Below are 23,937 nucleotides of genomic sequence, written 5' to 3'. Positions count from 1 at the left end.
ACTAATAGCTTTAAATTAAATTGCATTAAATGTTGGTATATTTTTTACTTGAGGGGAAAATAGAAAAAATTAATTTCGTCTGCTCATTATGTCTGAAATCCAGCATTCATTGTGTTAAACTTTTTTAAGTAACAAACCAAACCAAGGCTTAGCTTAATAAATACTATGGGAACTCTGCACCCTCAATTTCAATGGTAGATAAAAGTGGTTTACAGAATTTCGTGTATTCGATTCGATATGGTATTGAATGAGCGAGATATTTTGAAAGCCATATGTATCTAACATAGATCATTGGTTTTAATTTTGAATGATCACTTGGGTATGACAAAGCTTTCCGCATGATGGCTGCCGCGTTTGCTCACAATCGGAAGCACAAAAGGGTGCAGTTTCGGAGCTAAATCCGTCCTATTCTCCGGAATTAGCCACGAGTAACTATTTCTATTTTGATGACCTAGACAAATCTTATTTTGTGGGGAGATACACACAAGACAATTGTGCATGTTTAAGTCATTTTATGAGGAGGGCCTTGTATGGGGACTAGGGGAAAATTTTGACCAATTTTCGCCATACTTTATAGCAGCGAAATGCAATGAGCTCTCAAATGAGCTCTCTTGTTTTTATTTTCACATGTACGCAAGCACACACATTGTATAAAAACAGTCAGTCTCGCATGAGCATTGATAGAAGCAGGTTGTGTTACGCTTTTACGCTTGTTTATTTCATTATTTCAGCTATTTGTTTTTGTTTTTTGCCAGAGAATAATTCTCAACTCATACAATTACAATATCTAAAAACTGTAGTGGTGTGAGTTTGCATTTCGCTGCTTTATAGTATACATTTCATCTGGATTGCCGCATAATCAACATATTTATGACTGCAGTATTCCATGAGGACATTCGTATAAGAGCTGGGTGATATCAAAGACCGATTGCTAATTTTCAATACCAAACAAACCAACTAAGTGTATTTTTGGAAAATTTCAGCCAGCTAGCTCCTTCCAATTGCGCCCTATCGTGTTTTCAACACTGACATACATATTTAGATTGTCTTTGAATCTTATGAGAACCCTCGATATATATGAGGGGTTTTCCAACAAGCGGTGTTACTTTGAATTACCAGGTATTTCGGTAGCTGTCACTTTTGAAGCTTTTATTCTTTGACATTTGACAAGTAGAAACTACGCCATTACTAAAAATGGAACGATACACGCTTCTACAATGCATTGAAATTATTAAAATTCACTACAAAAAAGTGTTGAAGGTTTGTCCATTCCTCGTCGTTCTTTTGGTCGGAGTTGGATGATATTGATCTGGACGTTTACTTTCAACAAGACGGCGCTACGTGCCACACAAGCAACGAAACCATTGCTCTTTTACGGGAAAAGATCCTGTGATTTAACACCTTGCGACTTCTTCCTTTGGGGCCACGTGAAAGATAAGGTCTACGCCAACAGCCCAGCGTCGATTCAAGGCCTAAAAGATAGAATTCGTGAGGCTATCGAAGACATAGGGCAGCCACTTTGCGATTTGGTTACTGAAAATTTCATGAAAAGGTCCTGTAAGCGTGGTCGTAGTGGCCATTTGGCTGATGTTGTTTTTCATTATTAACCTTTATTATGAAATAAACATCCGATTATCTTTGAATACCAAAATAACACCTCTTGTTGTAAAATCCTGTACTTTTTGGTTCTACGACCAATATTTCGATTTTGATGGTGCATTCTTATTATTTTTTTTTTATATTCTATTTTTAATAATTTTTTATATATTTTTTAACACTTTGATGAATATTTAAACACCCTGCGATACCTCAATACAATACTAAATGTGAGTTGCCCTATTATTTTTAATACCAAACAATCTCAAGTTTCTATTTACATTATGATGTATGATGGCTTATGTAGGCAGTTTAATAATAATAATTATATTTTTGAATTTAATTGACAACAAATCATAAATACTCTATTGTTTAATAAGACTTTCTAATTAAAAATACAAAGCAAAAACAAAATCTAAACAAAGAAAAAAGGCCTAAGTGGTGGAGGTAGTAGCGTTAAATAAGCAAAATATTTTAAATAAATCGCCTGAGTGTTCAAAACTTAAATACATACATATGTCTTAAAGCAGTTACAGATAAGCAACAAATAAAGAAATATTTAATATTTCTGTATAATTAACAAAACAATGAAAAATCAAGTGCTAAGCATTAGCATGCTCTTTAATTTTTGATTTTATTATATGTATATATTTTTTTTTAGTAAAAGAGAGATAGAGAGAACGTTTTTATTCAAGCTACCTTTATCTTGAAACATAAAGAGTACGAATGGCAAAAAAGTTCAATGATTCATTTAATTTTGTTGATTTTTGTGTGTGTTAAATTCCAATTTTGCAAAACATTTGTCATATTTCTTCGACGTGAGAGAAGAGATCTGAAGTTGTAGGTTGAGGCACAATAGCAGCGACAAGCGATTGACTACAGGCAAACATATTTTATATTTATATTTTCTGAGACATGATTTGTTAGATATTCCGACAGATATTTTAAAGTTTGAAATAATCCTTATTAAAATACCACACTTTCAATCTCCAAATTTTTTGAAGCCCATATAATTTTTTTATACCCTTCACCATGAGTGGCAAGGGACCGCACAAAAGTATAGTATATATTCTGGATCGTTATAGATAGCGATGTCGATATAGCCATGTCCGTCTATCCGTCTGTATGCTGAAATCAACTTTCCGAAGCCCCCAAATAACTTATAAACATGATTGATACATCAATATATCGGGAATTGTTCCGTCTCGGTTGCTATTTAACATCGACAAAATCGGCCCATAAATGGCTGAGATATAAGATATACAGTGGTTGACAAAACAATGGAAACTTTTCCAAATATTCCATATGTAGCCCAAAATTTAAAATATTTGTTTAAAATAAATTTTTTTTTAGCATTTTACTTGTATAGTATTATTTATATAAATTAACTGAAAAACAAACAACATAATTAATTATATGCTGAAAAAAGGGAACAAAATTAAAAATATTCACTATTTCGCTACTGACAAAACAATGGAAACTTTTAAACTTCTGCAAGAAAGAAGTGTAAAACGAAAGTAATATTTAAAAGAACGATGTAAAGAGCATCCTGTTTACAGTTATTTTATTTTTAAATTCTGGTAATTTTTCACAATTTCTTTTTCTAAGTTTTTCGCATAATTGCTTTTTTTCAAAGTTAACGAAAATGGCTAAAGTTAAGATTTGTGAAGACTTAAAAAATAAAATAATTAACGATTTTAAAGCTGGTTTAAAACAAAAAAGTATCTGTGACAATTATTCAATAAATAAATCAGCAGTTTCAAAAATTATAAAGAAATATCGTGAGACCGGTTCTGTAAAAACTCAACATTTAGGTGGAAGACCTCGTAAGACTACTCCTAGATAAGATAATTTAATAGCGAGAGAGTTCAAGAAATTCCCAAAAATAACTCCTCGAGAGGTTGTTAATAGCGTAAAATTAGAAATAATTACCCGAACAGTTAGTCTCAGGGCAAATGAGGCTGGTCTTGGTTGCTATCGTCCTGTTCTAAAAAGAACCGTTCTGCTCGTCTACAATTTGCCAGGGATCATTTAAACTGGTCGATACAGAAATGGAATACTGTCCTCTTTTCCGACGAATCCAAATACAATTTAAAAGACGACCAAAGGGAAAAAGATTATATCCAAAGTACACAAATAAGACTGTAAAGTTTGGCGGTGGCAATATTATGGTATGGGGATGTTTTTCAGGGCAAGGTATGGGCCCAATTCATATTATAAAAGATACCATGACAGGTATAGGATACAGAACCATATTAAACGATGTTATGTATCCATACGCTGAGGAAAATATGCCCCTGTTTGGAAATTCCAACACGACAACGACCCGAAACACACCTCTAGGGTTGTAACCGAGTGGTTACAATCCAACGAGGTACGTGTTTTGAAGTGGCCAGCTCAATCGCCAGATCTCAATCCCATAGAAAATCTATGGGAAATTGTAGATCGTAAAATAAGGACCCAAAATTACACCAGGAAGGGAGATTTATCGGAGGCGGTTATAAGGGAATGGCAAAATATTTCAAAGGTGACCATTGACTCTTTAATTGGTTCAATGCATCGTCGATGTGTAGCAGTTATAAAAAATAAGGGATACCCAACAAAATATTGAGTTATTGCAAAGTTTAGACCATATTTGTTAAAATTATACCTAAGTTTCCATTGTTTTGTTAATGCCGTAATAAAGAAATCTTTTAATTTTGTTTTCTCATTTTTAGAATTTAATTAATTATGTCCTTTGTTTTTTGTTAAATTAAGTTAATAAAAGTATACAAATAAAATACTACAAAAATGTTAAATTTTTTTAAAAAATTATTTCAGATTTTTGGCCACTGACGAAATATTTGGAAAAGTTTCCATTGTTTTGTCTACCACTGTAATTAATATATAAGACCATAGTAAGTTGGACCTAAAATGGGTCAAAATCGGAAAAATATTTTTTAACCCGATTTTTTTTCGCTAAATATTAAAAAAACAAATCAAAAAAATTTTTTTTTTTCAAAAAATTCAGGTTTTTTGTTTTCAGATTTTTTTCAACAAATTTTTTTTTCGCTAAATATTAAAAAAAAAATTTAATTTAAAAAAAACAAAAAAAAAAATTTCCAAAGAATGAAAAAAAAATAAATTTTGTTTACCTAAATATATTTAAAATTTTTATTTTGAAGTATAATATGGTGAAGGGTATATAAGATTCGGCACAGCCGAATATAGCTCTCTTACTTGTTTTTTGTATAATATTGACGTGTTTTTATTTAAACAAATTGTTTTTTGTCACTCACTCAACTTGAAAGTTTCAGAACATTTATCTAAATAATTATCAGGTTTTTTGTTGTCAGATGTGCTCGAGAGTCTTTAAATTTAGAAGATATTTTGTTCAGAACGGTTAAATAAAAACGTGTTAATTAATTTTTCTAGACTCACTCCTTATGTTGTTTTTTATTTTCTTATAAAAATGTCTTATTTAATGTCTTTACGTTTATTATTATTTTCGTTGGATCTGTATAAAATACATCAAAGGCTGGATATTTCCTATCATTTGTCCACGATTAGATTTATTCATAATTGATTTTATTTGGCTATTTTGCTGATATGTTGCTTAACGCTACAATTGTAATTTGCCACTATAAGGCTTTGTTTCCACAAAAAAAAAAAAAAACGCAAAACCTGTGTTAGAGAAAATTGTACTTTGAAACACGCACATTAAGACTATTAAAACACAAAATAACATTCGCACTTTGTTGAAAAACAAAAAAAATTGGAGTTTGTATGAAATAGAGTTTTACATGTAATAACTATTATATACTCGTAAATATATATAAAAAAAGCCTAAACATAAGGTCATTTAATGTATGTATATGAAACTATGTATTTAATTGGTTTAAAATACTGAGAAACTTTTTTTTTAAACATACCGGCTGACTATTAACAAACATATACAAACAAAAATCTGTGACTTTTATTTGACAACCTTGTGTGACTGACTGACTGACTAACTGTCTGTTTGTTTGCTTTTTTTCAAACCGAATTTTAGCAAACAAAATTTTTACGAAAATTCATAACAAAGTAGAACAGCAATTAGTGGCTGGCTGTATTTTTATTTTTTGTTTACAGAGAAAGCCATATTTGTTAACAACACAAAATATAACAATAAATTATGCTTAAGAAAGCTTTTTTTTAATTGTTTAAACGTATAAATTTTGTCATAAGAATACACCAAAATGTTTGTATATGTATGGGTTTATTTTAAGTTTTAAATTGGAGTCACTGATCGAATTGACATAGAATTGAAGAATAATATGTTTTTTTTTAAAAACTAAACCCCAGTTTCTCAATGACTTCTTATCAAAAAAACAAACAAAAAAATAATAAAAATTCAGTATAACATTAAGACATTGAGAATAAAGCCGGTTCTAGTCTTAACTCTTTAAATGAAAGGGAATTGTTACTTCCTAATGGCGTTTTATTTTCTGACACAAAATGTTGACAACATCCTAGCAGCTAAGCATGCAGTCAATGTATCCCTTGCAGACAGTAATTGTCACTAATGTCTGGTCACTTGGCTGACTCCAATTTATATATTTCGAACCATTTGACACATACATATGTGCTCTTTGTAGTGCTGAGAGAAGTTAATTGGTTACTTTATACATCCCAGGTAATCTACTGGGAAGATAATTGTTACTTAAGTGACTCTAAGTAATCTAGGGCGTAGTCACTTTAAACGTTTATTGTGTACTGCACATTTTTGTGAATAATTTGTACAAACTAGTTTTATACAAATTGTGTTAATATAATTCTCATATTGTTTATTTTATTTTTGCTTAACCCTCTAATGCCCAAGCATACCCAATGCACTCATCGCAAAAATGCCAATAAATGCAAATATAACTGATTTTGCATTTCAAAAACTCATTTAACCCTCTAACCGGCCAATTTTATTTCGAGGTAAAAAAATATACCAGGTTATTGTTTGAAAAAATACGTTGAAATAAAAACAAACAAAAGGCAAGTGAACGTTCTTGTTTATGATAATAAGTAAATTGTTTGTCTCTTTACACATATTTACCGTTATAACTGGAAAAATAACCAAATAAAGCAGCATTACATACATTTAACATACCCGCCTAAAGGCAGACTTGCCGGTTAGAGGGTTAACAGTTGCTAAAAAACCCACTTAAATTATTTTAAAAAGCTTTGAAATGAATCATGAGTGCCTTGAGGTATGCTTAAGCATTAGAGGGTTAAGTATACAGACATTTCATGAAGTCAATTGTCACTTAAGTGTCTCTAAGTAATCTAGAGTGAAGTCAATTTAAACGCTTATTTTGTAGTGCATTTTAAATGAAACAATAACAAAACCAGCTGCTGCCGAAACAATGCTACCTTTTATAACCCTTTAATAAAATTACGGGCATATTTTCGGGTTTTTAGAGCAACATTATTTGAAAAGAACAAGGTATACGCTTACAAAACTAAATTTTTTTTAGAAAAGAACACACATTTATGCCCGAAAATAAAACCCCATAAGAGATTGCCACCATTTAGGGCACACTGTGGCAGTTGAAAACACTAACCCAGGGCACACTTAGAAAGGTGACTACGATGAAACAGTTGATTATTTTTTTATTCAGTTTGAATTGTCATTGTCAATTGTCAATACAACAAACCCAAAAGCAAAAACAACAACAGGCAACTTTGACAGTTCACCTACTTTTTAACAAAAACAAAGTGCCTGTTGTTTTTGTATTGTTGTAGTGATGCAGTCACCTTTCTTAGTGTGCCCTGCACTAACCCAATATCAGTTGTGACTTGGTAATATTGGTCACTAAATTTGATTAAAATTATTTAAATATACAATCAGCCCAATTATGAATAAAAAATTTCCCGGGAGTTTTTTCCCATTGAATTTGAATAGGAAAAATGGGAAAAGGGAAATTGGGCTGAATATGTGTTTAAAATTCATTGATATTTTTTAATTTTTTTTGTCATAATTGAAGAAGTCCTATTTTTACACAAATTCTCCTCTAGTAAATAGATTTAAAATTCTCAAATATCTAAAATTTTTAATTTTTGTCCACAAATCAATTTCAATTAATCCACCTCATTTAAACTGATTTATTAAACAAATTTCTAATTGCTTTGTAATACAAAATCCTATTGTTAAATTGCCAAATGATTCAATCTTTATGGCCACTATCAACATGTTTAGAGTCATATGATGGCGATAAAGAAAATGAGTTTCATTTGCAGACATCAAAAGGAAATACTTCTTTTCTCTATCTTTTTATTGGAAAGAAATTAATCATATTTTAAGCATTGAATTGACTCAAAACTTAGACCCCTTTCACACTAGGCAATTTAGTTGCGCAAGTCTCTTGCCCAACAACAAAACCGCATTTAAAATTTGTTTCTCATTAACCCGACATTACCTCTGGCATCTACAAACACAAGAGACTTGCGCAACTAAATTGCCTAGTGTGAAAGGGGTCCTAAAATTTTTAAATTCAAAATTCGATTAGCTACCGTTACCCCAAAACAACACTATCACCTCAATTACCGCTATCGTTAACGAAATAACTTCAATTATCGTTAAAATATCATTACCGTTATAGGCCTCGCATTGATAGCCACAGCGAACAAGTTTTATTTCTTAGCGGCGCCGCTTAGCCGTTCACTGCTCTGCCACATGTCCTTTCCGATATTTTATAAATAATTATAAATTATTTGGTATATGACTTAAAAATACGGAATTTTTTCAAACTTTTAGCTTTTAATTTGAAACATTTGTACAATATAAATTTATTCAAAGTATTGGCCATAGTTAGCTTGACTTTTTTCCCATCTTTCTGGCAACATATAGATTCCGAGCTAAAAAAAACAACTGGTCATCTTTTGAGGCCAATATCGGTTACTCTGTTCCAAAGTGAAGCGTATCCCAGAGAGAGCGTTCTGCATCGATCGAAACAAATAGTAGTCGAACGGGGCACGGTCTGAACTATAAAGCGGGTGAGGCAAATCTTCCCAACCACTTCCATCTAATTCTAATTCGCCTGGTTGTCTGGGCTTCCCATACGTTGTCGTAATGGATACATTTTTAATCGCATGTAATGATTCTGGGCAAAAATGATTTTCTTTTATTGCGTTCAAGCATCATTTCGGACATGAAAAATCGTATTTCAAGGTCTCTCGGCTTCAATTCATATGCTAAGCTATTTCCCTACTCGCAAACGTTTGGAAATTGCTGTTTGAGTAGTTCCCAATGATATTGAAAGCTCTTGTTGAGTTTGACAACAATCTTCATGGAGTAATGCCTCCAATTTTTGGTCTTCAAACTGTTTTATTTGGCCTGTGCGCTCTTTGCCTTCCGTGACAAAATCACCCCTTCTGAACCGAACAAACCATCTCTCGCACGTTGAAACCGATGGAACACTTTCAGTATTTTTTTTTTCAAATTAAAGAAGTAAAGCAAACTTCCCACATATGACGCATTGTTGGCAGAAAATTCGAAATTTTCGAAAACTTTGTTCTTTACAATATAATGTTCAATAACTAAGAGTAAAAGACAGATATGACATATAAATGCCGCATTTTTAAGTCATACACCCAATATAACATTAAAAATGTTTGGTTTCATGAATTCATTTACCGAAATAAGCCAAAATACCGTTACCGGTAAAGTACCGTTACCGAAATAATCGAAATTAGCATTACCGTTATCTTTTAACCGTTTCGAATCGATAGACAATCTTGATTCTAGAAATCGGTCATCATTTTATTGCAATTTAATTGTGTTTGCAAAAAAACGACTTCTTAAAAACCGATTTTTAAACCTGTTCAAAGAAACACCTATTAACTGGTACCTATTGAAAGGAATTGTTTGAATAGCAGTTCCAACAATAAATTTATCACATAACATTTGAAAAATTGTATGAAAAAAGCAAGTAACACTTTTCAATATAACTGACTATTTAAATAGGAGTTTATTCAATATTTCTGGAAATCCATTCCAGAAAATTTAATCCGTGTACCTATTTAACTTACCTAATGTAAATTCCAATACTCGCTGGAATGAGGCTCAATACATTTGATTGTGAATGTGATAATCCTGTCAATTTTCTGATTGGATTACAGAACAAGCTAATGTATTTTCTATAGAAAAATAAAATACCTATAACTGTATTTTTTATGATAAATTGTATTTTTTTCTATCGAATATTTTGTGTATAACAGTTTATTTGATAAACATTGCCTGCCTCCATTTTATACCTATGAAATATTGAAAAATTATCGAATATTTTCTGTATAAACGTCATTTCTATAGTTTTTTTTCTATGTAATTTGCAGTTTTTCTATCGAAAATGTATATAACTGTAACCAAACATGCTTATTTCAAAGAATGCACAGCTTTACAGATCATTAAGAATTTGTTTATATACTTTGTTGTTGTTCCTAAATATAAAAAGCCATTTAAAATAAATGACGTTTTTTGCATTGTCATTATAATATGACTTAATAACAAATAAATAAAACTGCTATAAATAATCTATAGTTGAGCATCAAGTTTTTTGTAAAACAAATAAAAAAAAAATACAAAGGCCACGTACAGAAAATGTAAACAAATATGAAGATAGATAATCTATCTCTATTCCACCATTAAACATTTCACAATAAACTCACCATATTACAAAAACATCTGATTTACCGGCATTTTTTTTGCAAAATCATTAAAATTAATACTTGACGTTTTTCTTTTACATCGTTTTGACACATGCAACAATAAATGTAGTAAAAGAAATAATAGAAGAGAGGTGAATACTAAAAATAATAACTTAAAAGCTTTTGTGTGTAAACATGTTGCCAACAAAAAATGAGAAAGAGAGCGACTAAAGCAAACATAAACATGTTGATTGGTTTAAGGCGGAACTAACATTGATAAACATTTGTTGCTAAAGTTTACAGTTTTGTTTAGCCAATACTTGAACCTTGTTGAAATACAGGAAATAATATTCAAATTTAACGTTAGAGGGTAGCAGTTAAATTTTGGGAATATTATGTGTTTAGATTGTGTTTTCTTTTATTTATTCTTTCTTATCACTTCAAATTTGTTTTTGTTTTACAACTGATAGTATGCAAAAAAACACATTTTATATGGATTTAATTATTTGTTTTGTTTTTATTTTAAAACTCAAATCAGTCTATAACAAAACGTGTAATCTATTGCTCTAAAGAGATTTTTCTTCTAATATTTTCGATTAAACAATAAATTTTTTGTGAATTTTTGGGCATTTTTGTATAATTTATCAAGGTGTAAAGAAACTTAATTAAAAATGTTTATCGCTGACGATTACAAGCACATGCATCGACATCTTTCGGTAATGTTGAAATATTAAAAATTTTACAAAACTTTAAATAAATTTTAAATAAATACATACATACATATTTATGTAATTAACTTCGAATTCCTTAAACAAAATATTTATACATTATTGGAAAAATGTATGTATGTAGGTATATTTATATAAAACGCCTCTTCATGTTTTAACATGACTTGTAATTATAAGAATTTTGTTTGTTTTTTTTTATTATTATTATTATTTTAAATAATTAATTTCTATAATTTGTGCGCAATTCAGTAGCCAGGCAGGTCATCATCTTACCGCCATTATTGTAAAGTTACAAATATATTAGAGTGTGTTGAGTATTATTGACAGTGTGTTAAATATGAAGTGATACAATTTGGAAAAATAATATTTTCTGAATGATGAAATAGTTTGTAAAAAATAAATTAATTGAAACTTTAGGAAAAGTGAAACGAAATGAGATGCTTCAACATGCAAGTTAAATGGGGATTAGCGCCGGCAATGTTAATTTTCTTTTTGAAAAGGTTATTAAAACTTTAGTAATGTATTGAGCCAATTTCCGGTGGCAACTGCTAGAGTAGTTAAAATTCGCTCTGCAAAAAAGGCGAATAGCATAAGCAGTGGAGGAGTTCCATGTCACTGGTGGTCTCACCTATCCCCTCTGATAATGTAGATTAATGAATTTCCAATCCCTTCTTCTTGAGAAAATCTATATCCCTTGTCTCTGTGAGTATAAATTGCGTGAAAGAGCGGTCTGGAAACAGCACAGATGGTTCTAGATCAGAGCATACACATACAATTTAGAAATAAGAGAGCTATATTCGGCTGTGCCGAATCTTATATACCCTTCACCAAATAATACTTCAAAATAAAATTTTTAAATATTTTAATTAATATTAATTTTTAGTAAAAAAAAATTTTCGAATTGTTTTTTAAATTAGAATTTTTTTTTTTTTCAATTTAAAAATTTTTTTTTTTTGTTTTTTTAATTTATTTTTTTAATAGTTAGCAAAAAAAAACTTTTTGTGAAAAAAAAATTCGGGTTAAAAAATATTTTTCCCGATTTTGACCCATTGTAGGTCCAACTTACTGTGGTCTTATATACGTCATTGCAAAGGCCTTTGAAATATCTATCATTAGATATCCATATTGTCTATATTAATAACATAGTATGATTATATCTCAGCTATTTGTGTATGTAATTTATTTGGGGGCTTCGGAAAGTTGATTTCAACAGACGCACAGACAGACAGACGGACATGGCTTAAGCAATTTTTTTCTATAAAAAAATTTGAGTATAACAGTTTTTTTTATAGAAATTTTTGTGTATAACACTATTTTCTAAAGAAAATGAAACAGTATTATTCTAAAGAAATCTTGTGTACAATAGTTTCTTGTATAGACAATTTTGTGTATAACAGTTTTTTCTGTAGACAATTTTGTATATAACAGTGTTTCTATAGATAATTTTGCGTATAACAGTATAGAAAATTTAGTGTATAACAGTATTATATAAAGAAACTTTTGTGTATAACAGTATTTTTCTATAGAAATCTTCTGTATAATAGTTTCTTGTATAGGAAGTTCTGTGTATAACAGTTTTTCTATAGATAATTTTTCGTATAACGTATAATTTTGCGTATAACAGTTAATAGACAGTTGTATATAACAGTTTAGTATATAACAGTATTTTCTAAAGAAACTCTTGTGTAACACAGTATTTTTCTATAGAAATCTTGTGTGTTGTTGTATAGAAAATTGCGTTTTTCTATAGATAATTTTGCGTATAACAGTTTTTTCTATACAATTTTACGTATAGACAATTTTGTGTATTTTCTAAAGAAACTTGTGTGTAACAGTATTTTTTCTATAGAAATCTTATGTATAATAATTTCTTGTATAGAAAATTGTGTGTATTACAGTTTTTCTATAGATAATTTTTCGTATAACAGTTAATATACAATTGTTTATAACAGTATTTTCTAAAGAAACTTTTGTGTGTAACAGTACTTTTCTATAGAAATCTTGTGTACAAAAGTTTCTTGTATTGAAAATTGTGTGTATAACAGTTTTTTCTGTAGATAATTTTGCGTATAACAGTTAATAGACAGTTGTTTATAACAGTTTAGTGTATAACAGTATTTTCGAAAGAAACTTTTGTGTATAACAGTATTTTTTTATAGAAATCTTGTGTATAACAGTTTGTTGTATAGAAAATTGTGTGTAAAATAGTTTTTCTATAGATAATTTTGCGTATGACAGCTGTGTATAACAATTTCTTCTATGTAATTGTGTCTATAACAGTTTTGTTCTATAGAAAATTGTATGCATTTTAAGTACATTCAACTCTTGTATTCTTTATCCTGTGCCACACTGTCTCTGCCTTCGTACAGTTTTACTTAATTCTGTAATTGCAAATACAAAACAAAATGTTCCGTTAATTGCTTAGAAACCAACACAACACCAGCACTCACTACATTTTATGATTATTTTATGCTGCTCTTTACATGTTGCCATCTTGTAGAAATCAAAAATTAAATTGAATTTTTTTTTCTTCAATTTCAATTTTGCAATGAAATTGAAATTATAGTTGGGTGTTTTTTTTAAGTCTATGTTTGCAACGTCATTCTGTTAATATTCGCACGCAACGTTTTTATTAACATATTCAAGACTACATTTACAACAACAATAAAAAACGGCAACAGTAGCACTTAATAGCCAACCAATGATGCCACTCGTTTTTATGTTTGATTATTGGAATTGTACCGGAAGTTTCCAACACTTTGTACATAATTTAATCAATTTTCAACAAAAATATACAATTATATGGAGGAAAATTGTTAAGTGACGAGTAAAGAAGGAACAAGAAAACTATAATTATTTGGGCTGGCTGAATTTATTGCAAGTGTATGAGAAACATTCGTCTAAATGTAGGGTGTAGAAGGGGAATATTTACGCTCTTTAAAGTTTATCCACATTTTTAATATGTGCAATCTAGTTGGAATGATTTCAGTCCTTATAGGAATTGAATCTGATTCTATGTTAAACTTTTAAAGTTGTATTTAATTTCTTTTAAATATTTAAATAACTAACAGAATAATTTAAAAACAGATAGTCATGTTGCAATACCACATACAAAGTTCCATGTAGGTGGCATAAACATGATCAAGTGAAATTTTCCAACAATTTGACTGTAATTGACCAAATGATTAATACTCACATATCATAAACTCCTTTTCTCCCCCTATATATCTCCAACTTCCAACAACTCCTGTTGCGTAAAACGACTTTCAGGCATTTGCAACTACACCAAAAACCAACAAACAGTTGTTGGTGTCAACATCACTGTTTGATGAATTGTTTTTAAGATCTTTAAACAAATTTTATTAATGATCTTTAAACGAACAAAAATCAACAGTTCAAATACAAAGACAGAGAACAAGGAAGAAGAGTATATCATAATATCTAAACAAATTTGTTCATGTTGTTCCTTCTTGTTCTTCTTTCTGCTAAATGATCTTCTTGCACTTGTGAAATAGAACTCATTATTGTCATGATGAGGCTATTTTTTTCTCTTAAAACAGAGAGCAAAACTCTAGATTGTATTTGTTGTGGTTTTTATTGAAGGCGGCATAAATTACTACAACTTAAACAAAAAAAAGAATTGAAACCAAAAACTATTTGTCAAACAAGAATCAAAATTAAATCCATCATCAGTGTCAGGTTTTTTGAGGTTAAAACTGTTTTTTTTTTATTTTTATATATAAAAACGTAAAAAGGATCTGTGTAAGTATTTGATGTGATCAATAAACCATTTATCTTTTGCTTTCAAAAAGCGCTTCTTTTGATTTTTTGTTTTTATGCTTAGAATTGGGTTTGTTTTTTTTTTTTGTCTTTTATATAAGATAAAATCTAGCTCTTTGATATTTGGGTTTTCGTTTTAATCTATTAAATGGCCATCATATAAAAGACATTAATGATCACACCTTGATTTTGTTTAAAAGATTTTTTTTTTACAAACAAAACACTTGTTTATTTTTATGTTATATTATACGATTTTTCGTTTATTATGTCAACATTTTGTATTTTAACGGTTTTAACGGCTTCGTCAATATGTCTTTAAATTTAATCTATATTAAATTAATTATTAAAAACTGTAGTTTTCTGTCTTTAAATTTAAACTAAATTAAATTAATTATTAAAAACTTTGTAGTTTTCTTAATCTAAATTGATGAATTTTAAAATTGAAAAAAATTTTTGGAATATAAAATGTGTTCCAAGATATTTTCTTTTCAAATGTGAACAATGTTTCCTTTTACTTTTAGACATATTGAAATTATGGTCCAATCACAATTAAACAGTATCAGCAATAATCATGGCAACTCAAAACTCATACATATTATGCCGTCTGTTAAAGGGTGCTCTTTTAGAGGCGGAGAACTCTAAATTGCAAGCACTGTTTTGTGTCACAGTTCTCGGTTGATTTGAGGTTAGTTTGGTTGAACAATTTATCATGAATTAACTCACGCCAGAGCAATGTTCAAATTTATTTTATTTCGACAAACGCATCGGGCATTACGTGACTTTTATGATGCTCATAATTGAATAACAGAATTGCCAAATTTGGAGCGATGATAATCCTCAAGCGATCCGAAGGATTTTTCATCCCAACCGATTTATTCTACGTATGAAGACATTTACGTCTGCACATTGCCAGTCGCATACAACTTTGGACAGTCGCATACAAGATATTTAAGAGGTTTCGGCATAATGTTCACAAAACCTGCACTGTCATTCTCAACATTACCTAAAATAAATTGATGATACTTTACACCACAGTGTCCGGTGAATAACCCATTTCAAGCGAAAGCAACGACTGGAATCTACGTCTGGATAGGATAATGAACTGTTTGGACTGTCATAGTTCCAGTAAATTAACGCAAAATCGGGCAAATTCCGATTCAAACCTAGAACGAATACGTTCCATAGTGTATTCACGTGTTATGCCAAAGAACTGTTCCAAGATCTATAAAAGAGCGTGCGGCGCCCCCGTGTTGGCAAGACAATCAGAGCGTTCATTGCCAGGTATCCAGTACACTGTGAGTTCATTGTATGCACCGAGTTCATTTAAAGATGTCCAGCAGCTGATAAGGCTCTAAGAGCAGCCTGGCTATCCTGACATAACAAATATCTTAGTATTCCTTAATATTGTTACGTTTTAACGTTTTCAAAACGTTGGTTTATTTAAGTTTATAAAAGCCGTTTAGTACTTTAAAAATTGTAACAACTCTTTATTTATTTAAAATGTACAACAACAGAATTAAATAGTTACACAATGTTTTTTTTATACACGTTTATAAATTCGCAGAAATACAGACACACTTTATAATGTACACGAATTCACTTGAAAAATACAGCACTCAGTTGATGTTTATTCGAAAAGTGTCTCTGATAAACTCACTAACGACTACAACCTCTGCCAATATTTATAACACTGACATCTGCTCTCTAGATTGCTCTTTAACTGTCTAGAGCTTTCTATGGTGTACTTTCTACAATGTTCTTTAACTGAATATTCGAATTCGAATATACGGTCGCAGCAAACAGCGTTGCCATACTTACGATCAATGGTCAACTGAAAGCTTTTATTCAATGTTAATAATGCCCACAGATATGTTAAAGTTTGGGCACTGCTATTTGAAAGCATTATGCAACTTTAAATCAGCCGTTAAAATCGTTATATTTGAATTCAAGTACAATTTCGTAATAATATCCTTCATAGCATGACGTAAATCTCCGCCTGAAATATTGATGAAATCCTTTGAAATACTCAAACTATAAACACCATTACATCCAGAAAAGCTCACTATTTATGGTCCCATAAATGTCCATATGTCTTCACAAATAACGATGATCAGAACGATACAGTCAACGGTGAGCGATATAGAGACATGCTTACAATTGGAAGGCATTAGTATTACAGACATGTGGTTTCAACTGATGCAATCTATTAACTTAGAGAAACATTTGGTTGAATGAATAACTTTAAGAAATGGACCTGTTAACTAGCCACCTGGTTCATGTGATTTGACTCCATTAGATTTTTTTTTCTCTGGGGATTTGTAAAATCATAGGTCTATGCAGATAAACCAGAATCGATCAAGCACTTGGATGCGAATATTCGACGCCTTATTGCCAAAATACAGCCTGATCTACTGCGAAGGGTGTGTGAAAATTGGACCTCCAGGTAACGCCATGTACGCGCTATAAAATTATCTAAATAATAAAGCCAATTGAATAGATATTGAAAACGTTTTTCTCTCTTTTATTTAAATTTAAACGCCGTTTATAATCCTTAGAGATGAGAATATTCCACCAAAAAGGATAAAGTCGTATCCAGTTTGCAAAACAATAAAATCGGCAAAATTGTAGACATAAAAGGTGTGTGTCTGAAGTAAGAGAGAGAATTAAAAGTAAAATCTTTTATTGTTGCAGTTGTTGTAAAGTAGTAGGTTAGCACACTTGGGTCCAAGCGTATATCTCGTTGTTATACCTTATATCCATTGCACCTATGTTTCTGGATGCCTGTAAAATCAGCCATGCTGTTGTTCTAATGCAGTTGTGGATCATTCCCTAAATCAACTTGGGATAGACAGCTTTTGTCAATAAGTAGTTGTTGGTCAAAAGTTTCTACAAAAGTCTTTGTATGGCCTTTGAGCATGTACACCAAATGGCTAGTATCCAGTAATGACTGTTATTAGGTTGCAGATTTATCGCAAATCTGTCCTTTGCATAAACATATTGGATCAGATTTGTCTGGTCTTCATCGCTCTTCCATCTTTCTTTGGCAATTAAATGAAATTTGCTTGAAATCAGAGAGGAGGTAGTACCAATATCAAGTCTGAATTCATTCGAATTTATGATGGTCATCATCTCTGTTATTTTATATTATATGTCCTCATGTCCAGAAAACCATACTATGGTAAACGATGAATGTATCGCTATGTCCTCTAGAGACACCCGCCATTCTTGGTCTTTTGGTCTTTTTATCTATATATATAAAAATGAAATGGTCCATGTATGTAATGACATCACGTGAGAACCGCTGTAGCGATTTGGCTGATTCGATTCGAAATTTTCAGGAGATGGTTTGTAAAGAAAAAAAAAGAAAAAATTCCGGGTAAAACATGGAAATTTTTTTTTGGAGTCCAGTCAACTGTAATAAAAAGCTCCCTAAAGTATGCAGTACAAATTTTGATATTTTATTTGCTAATAAATAAGAACAGGCAGGTGTATGTGGATTGGAGAAACTAGAAGAACTAACATTAGTAAATGCTACCGGGCGAAGCCGGGGCGGTCAACTAGTTTAAAATAAAAGAAAGATTGGATTGGATAGCCAAAGATAGTCTACTGAACGACAGTTCTATTTATTTAGCTCTCTGTTACAACAACAATAAACCAATAGCTTGATATGAATTGTCTGTCGTACAATTTTGAATAATAAATCCATCAGATTCAGGGATATTCCATATTTTAGTATTGACTTTTAATAACATTTATTTAGTTTATTTTTACAAAATTATTAATGCATTTCCAACATTCGAACCATTTATCAGACACTGACAATTTATTTCAAAAATACTTAAATAAATAAATTTTGTTGGCGTTAACGTGAAGCGATATAAAAATAAAATTTAATTAAACTTCAAGTTATTGGTTCACTAGACCAAGACGAAAGATAAATTAATGAAATTTAAATTAAATTTCAACAATATGGGTCCCATATTCCAAGAAAATTATGGTGTTGCACATACACTTTTAACACAAAACACAAATACATTTAAAGTGTATGGATTTGTAAATGTATATAACCAGAGTATATAAGAAAATCAACCCTTAAACAAAATAAAACAAGCGATGCGCATGACATTAAATGAAATGAGACCAAGAGACCATGATCTCAATTTGTTCCAAAAAAAAATAGGGTGCTTTTAATGTGTTTTTCTAAAAAATGAGGCTGCTGTGTGGTTTTGTGTGAGTTTAAATGGCCTCCTTGTCTATCTTATGGAGGATAAGCGAGCGATTGTATCTAAGTTACCCTCCATCCATCTATCGTTCGCATCAGCAATGCAGCACAGCAGCAGCAGCTTAAATAACAGTGGGGGATAACACCAATGATGCCGCCGTGCCGCCACTTCATGCCACAACTACAACAAGCAACACACAATATTTAGCCATATTTTATTTTCTGCTGACTAATCACCGGGTAGCATAGGCGTGGTTCCATTGCAAATGATTGATTACTTGATTTTTTGTGTAATATTCGTTGTTTTTTTCCTTCATTCGATTTTCTTTTTGCTGCTGTTGTTCGATTTTTCCTTATTTTACATACTTTTAAAAGCCGCCTGCTTTTTTTTACCTCTACATCTACAGCTACTTCTGTTTTCTTGTAAATACATGATTTTCTTTACACAAAAAATAAAAAAAAACAGTTTTATAAGAATCGGATGGGACGGAATGGCATGGAATGGTGTGTTGGTAGTTGCTGTAAGTACGTGCGTGTTTATGCCAAGTACTTGTTTTAAATCAATATATACAATACTTTATGTCCTATAGAGGATTTAATATTCTAAGTAGATTTTTTTTTTTGAATTAGAAACATAAAGGAAGCCGTCACAATAGAATGTGTATTTCTTGAAGTTTTCTATATCCTACCCGAAAGTGTTCTGACATCTAAGTTTGGATTGGCTATTTGTTGCGGAAAAGAAAGTATGAGAAATCTTTGTTAGAGAATTCAGTTTTTTACTTAATTGGATTATAATAATAACACAATGCTAAACTAAGTAAATAAGCAAAAATGTTTTTCTTTTGAAATTTCAATAATTTGTTTTTGTGAGTGATTTTCGGAAGTGGGCCTTATATGGGAGCTATGAGCAATTATGAACCGATCAGCATGAAATTAGGTCGAGTGATTTATGTCTATATGAAAGTTATTTATGTTGAATTGTATGTGTATACCAACATTTTTGGGAGATTTATGAACGTTAAGGTGATTTTCGGAAGCGGGTCTTATATGGGAGCTATGACTAATTATGGACCGATCATAATAAAATTTGGTGAAATGAATTTCTTATATATAAAACTTAAATATACCACACTTTTGGACATATCTTTTGTGCTCTTCAATTCTCTTTTAACAAGAGCCCAATATCTCTCCACAGTTTGGAGGATTTGCCTCTCTTGTTACAAATACCACATTATTGTTCTTGTACCACTCAAGATCTTGTTTACCATAGTCACAGAATGCCAAATCATTCCAAAAATAAGTGGACACATTAAGAATTCTTATGGAAGCATCCTTTTTTTCAAACATTCCTTGATGTGAATTTCGGTATTTATAGAGCCCTTTGTTTGACTTCTTTTGCCTCAACTGCAAATTGCTTAAGAACTTTTTGGGAACTTTTTTAACTTTCGGGTCCTAAACTTTTCTACAACATTCCCTCGAGCATCAGCAACATAAAAATATTGACCCGGATGCTGCGAAACATTTTCCAGAACATACGTTTTGTCATCCATTATGCAGCAGGTCTATTTTTTTTCATAAAATTTGAAGCAGAGTTCCTATCAGGAACTTTTTCAGCTTTAACTTTTCGTACCAAATAGTCCGAGTACAGAGCTAACCGGACTGCTTTCCTATCGGATGTGTTGGGAGCTCTTTTGAAAATGTTTTCTATTTATAGGCTTTAGAAACATCATGTGGACCATTCCTACTACCTGAACCATATTTTCTATCAACGGACAAGTACTACCGATACTATTTAATAACATTGGAATCAGTTTGACGGCAGACCTTTGATTGTTTGGCCATCTTTTTCTAGGACCAAGTTGGGTTTTGTCGAAAATATTTAATAATTTTAGTACGCACTTTTTTCCTCGTCACTCATTTTAATCTAATTAACAACAAATGAACATAATTGACATTATACATAATAACTGACATACTTTTCAAAGGTAACTTGATAAAAAAAAAAGTCAAATAATTCTTGGGTTAAAAGTTTTAAGGAAAAACGTATGTTAATGTTTTTTCGATCTCACTCATCTATTATGAGTTGCTTAATTCTGGGCAGGGCACTTGTACCGAACGCAATTGATTCGTTTGAAGCGAGAATTTGCTGAAAAACGCCAAGAATATTCTGCCAAACATAAAAACGTAGTATTCCATCATGACAACGCTCGGCCACATTATGAAACACCTTTTAAAAATCATTTAAAATGAACTGGCTGATGTTTTGCCTCACCCACCTTTTAGTCAAGACTTTGCCTCGTCCTAACAATCGCTGCATAACGCACTCCGGGATTCACTTCAGAACAGTGTACCCGAAATTGAATTGATTCGTTTTTGACCTCAAAAGATGAGCAGTTCTTTTGGCACGGAATCCATACGTTGCCAGAAAGATGGCAACATTATATTGTACAAATGTTTCAAAATAAATTTCGGTTATATTAAACTACTATGTATAATAAGTTTTTTGTGGAAATAAATTCATAAAGAATTGTGTTACAATATTTCTTTCAAGGGTATTAACTAGTCGTTTTGCCCGAACAGTAGGCTGTTTCCATTGTTTCTTTTAATTTTACATTTACATTTTCATTAAAAATTTCTTTTACAATGGAAAATGTCATTTGACAGTTGAGTAAAACGAGAGAAGAGGAAAAAAAATTATAAGAAAATTTAAAAACGTCATGAAAGAAAGGGGCAAAAGTAAGAGCTCGCAATCGTCAGTAGCAGTTTAATAAAAAAATCCACAAAAAGGCACTCAATTGGCTTCTTTTCATATAAACGGCTACAACATACAACAAATTCATTCAGTTTTTTCCCAATTTAAAATTTCAGTTATTTTACAAAGTAGTTGACTGCTGCTGTACGACGATGATGATGGCTGGGCTTCAAAACATTTTAATTAAGCCATTTGTGTGTACAGCGTTACCAATGAAAGAGACAAACAAAAAAAACTCTACCAACTGTCATTGTGACAGTATTTTGTTGTTCGCGTTTTCTGTAATGTCATGCTAAAGCTGTCAGCTATTTCATTATTTTTTTTTTTTAATTTTTGCTTCTTACTTTGTATTTGGCCTTTTTTGTAATTCCTTCAATTGTTTATTTTTTGTTGTTGTTGTATATTTGTTTAAATATTTAATTATGCTACTTGTTCTGGGTACATATACAGTTTAATTGTTGAAAACTTCTTGATCTTTGGCTATTACTTAATAAAATGTTCAATAGATTTCCCAGCAAATGTTTGACAAACATTTTTGCTAAATAAACGAGATCACAAAAAAAGTACACAATTTCCTGTGAATGAATCATATTATGTAGCAAGTACTTTATAAAAGAATAAAACATTTTTTGTACAATTTTTAAATGTTTTTTTTTATTATTTCCAAAATTTTAAATTTCACCAAAATATTTTCTGCCAATTCATGCCAACCCAAAAAAAAAACCAAATCTCAAATTAAAGCATTAATGATGCATTATTAACGCTGCTACACGTTAAAACCTCCTAAAAACCCGAAGAATCGAAGACAAAACTGCAATTTTATAATAACAATTGATTTGAATTCTTTCTTTTGATTTTGAACAAACACCACAAAAAAACATGAAATCAACATTTTAATCCTTTGACAAGTCAACAACTTAACAAAAGATCAAGACAACAAATTCTTTAAAACATGAAACAAAATTAAAGGATGAAGAGTAACCAAAATATCAGATTATGGACAGATTAAAAGACAAGCGAACAATACAGATCGCAGAGTAAGAAACCCCCTCTGAAACAGGTACAAGAAGAAAAAGGATTAACATAAAATACACGTTTAAATTTGTGTGATTTTTGTGCCAAAGATTAAACCATAGATAATCACAGCCATTAGTGGGATGAGCCACAAAAATGAATGTTAAGATAATAATACTACATATTTAAATATGAAATATTTCGAAAGATTTTTTTATACCCTTCAGCTTCGTGAGAAGGGTATATATAAGTTTGTCATTCCGTTTGTAATTTCTACATTTTTCATTTCCGACCCTATAAAGTATATATATTCTGGATCCTTATAGATAGCGGAGTCGATTAAGCCATGTCCGTCTGTCTGTCTGTCTGTCCGTCTGTCTGTCTGTCTGTCTGTTGAAATCAGTTTTCTGAAGACCCCAGATATCTTCGGGATCCAAATCTTCAATAATTCTGTCAGACATGCTTTCGAGAATTTTGCTATTTAAAATCAGCAAAATCGGTCCACAAATGGCTGAGATATGAGGAAAAAACCAAGACAACCTCGATTTTTGACCTATTTTTTTACCTATATCTGGATTACTAAGACATTAATATAGACAATTGGATATCTAATGATAGATATTTCAAAGACATTTGCAACGACGTATATAAGACCATAGTAAGTTGGACCTACAATGGGTCAAAATCGGGAAAAAAATTTTGAACCCGAATTTTTTTTTTAAAAAAAAAAAATTTAAAAAACAAAAAAAAAATTTTTTAAAATTTAAAAAAAAAAAATTTTTAAAATTTAAAAAAAAAAAATTTTAAAATTTAAAACAAAAAAATTTTTAAATTTAAAAAAAAAAAATTTTTAAATTTAAAAAAAAATTAAAATTTAAAATTTAAAAAAAAAAAATTTAAAATAACAATCGAAAATTTTTTTTTCCAAAAAATTCAAAAAAAAACTGGAAAAAAAAATTAAATTTTGTTTACCTAAAAATATTTAAAATTTTGAAGTATAATTTGGTGAAGGGTATATAAGATTCGGCACAGCCGAATATAGCACTCTTACTTGTTTTTTGTTAAATTAAAGGAAATTCCAAAACAAGTTGGGAAAGTCACAGAGTAAGAAAAATGTGTAGTGACAAGGGAAGTAGTATTGTGAATTGTATATGTTATTCCCTTAAAAAAACGGAACTGAATTTGTTGCA

General features: G+C 30.6%; 1 protein-coding gene across 4 annotated transcripts in view; it reads left to right on the top strand.

Moving 5' to 3' along the window:
- Positions 1-23,937, top strand: part of cnc (cap-n-collar) — a 156,065-nt gene that overhangs the window by 54,331 nt on the left and 77,797 nt on the right. Inside the window, exon 1 of one of the 4 annotated variants that reach the window (XM_065515771.1) lies at positions 10,908-10,967. The exons of the other annotated variants lie outside the window; for them this stretch is intronic. Within the exon in view, the coding sequence (XP_065371843.1) occupies positions 10,923-10,967 (45 nt within the window). The 5' untranslated portion in view covers positions 10,908-10,922. Of the gene's footprint in view, positions 1-10,907; positions 10,968-23,937 lie in introns of those variants that run through there. 4 annotated transcript variants of the gene reach the window in all.

This window comes from Calliphora vicina, chromosome 1 (assembly GCF_958450345.1).
Source record: "Calliphora vicina chromosome 1, idCalVici1.1, whole genome shotgun sequence".
Taxonomy (NCBI): Eukaryota; Metazoa; Arthropoda; class Insecta; order Diptera; family Calliphoridae; genus Calliphora; species Calliphora vicina.
This window is presented reverse-complemented; position numbering and strand designations above follow the sequence as displayed.